This window comes from Penaeus monodon, chromosome 27 (genome assembly GCF_015228065.2).
Source record: "Penaeus monodon isolate SGIC_2016 chromosome 27, NSTDA_Pmon_1, whole genome shotgun sequence".
Taxonomy (NCBI): Eukaryota; Metazoa; Arthropoda; class Malacostraca; order Decapoda; family Penaeidae; genus Penaeus; species Penaeus monodon.
In genome coordinates this window covers 34,958,617-34,959,790 of record NC_051412.1, presented here as the reverse complement: position 1 = coordinate 34,959,790, position 1,174 = coordinate 34,958,617, and the positions used below count along the sequence as shown (strand labels likewise).

At 37.4% G+C, this 1,174-nt stretch overlaps 1 protein-coding gene across 1 annotated transcript in view; it reads left to right on the top strand.

The window, feature by feature from the left end:
- Positions 1–1,174, top strand: part of LOC119590803 (codanin-1-like) — a gene marked incomplete at its 3' end in the record, with an annotated part of 14,365 nt that overhangs the window by 4,488 nt on the left and 8,703 nt on the right. Inside the window, 2 exon segments of the mRNA XM_037939532.1 lie at positions 10–167; positions 840–1,024. Coding sequence (XP_037795460.1) covers positions 10–167; positions 840–1,024 — 343 coding nt within the window.

Sequence of the window (1,174 nt, the reverse complement as noted above, 5' to 3'; positions counted from 1 at the left end):
CCTCAACAGATCCAATTGACAACATGGTACGAGAGGAAGCACGTTCTGTTGTCCTCAACCTGCGTCTGCTCGCAAAGTTCTTGGGTTTCTTGGAGTTTTTGCCTTACCAGACTTCAGAGCATCTACCCGAGAATGTCATGGCAACCCAGATATCCCTACGTGCTAAGGTAAGATATAACCATCAGGGCATAATTTATTTCTTTGATTCTTGAGATCCAGTAAGTATATTTGCATGAAGGCACCATTTGTTTTATTTAGACACAGTTATAAAATGTTTACTAAATGCTGTATTTACTGAAGCAGTTAAGCCGAGTTTTGTTAGCTCTTTTGATCTTACCCCACTTCAGAATATCAAGTTATAGCATTTATTACATGGTTATTTCATTCTTTTTGCCTACAAATTTAGCTGACACTAATCAGGTGCAAATATCCTTTCACATGTGGTAGACGTTCAGTACATAATATTGTCACATTTTTGTATACAATGTGCTGTTTTCTGAATGGATCCATGAAGGGTAACCTTGACTCTAAATTCCCTTTTTGTTATTATTTTATTTTATATGGTTAATATGCATTAGAAATGCTCATATTCTAGTAAAACCAATTACTGAAGATAGCATTCCACTTCCAAGAGCTAATATAAACATATTTGTTGTAGCATGTAGTTACCAGAGTCATCATATTATATTTATCATGGTGACTGTAGAATGGCATTGAGCACAATACTTGTATATATTACTTAATATATAGAAATGTCTATCAGTTCATACTGACTTCTATTTTCTAGTGAACACTATAAAAGGCCACAAACTCAATTAATACCCTATTCTTCTTTCAAGGTGTATCCCCCTATTAACATCAATGCTGCCCTGCGTCAGTGTGCCTCCTCCGGGCGGCTGGTGGTTGGCGTGACGTGGGTGGTGGAGTTCCTAAGCCTGGTGGACCCTGTAGCACTCCATTCCCAGCACTACCTCACTGTTGTCATGACCCTCATTGCCATATTCAGATTGCTCTATATTGGGAGGTAGTGTGTTTAATCTTTTGTGGTGTTGTCGTTTTTGATGTTTGTGCTTGAAACCTTAGCATTTTGCATAGTTATATAAAGTTACTCAGTAGGTTTTATTAGGTTTTTGAAAGATAGAGAAAGAGAGCATCTAGAAAGTTAACCCCTTAG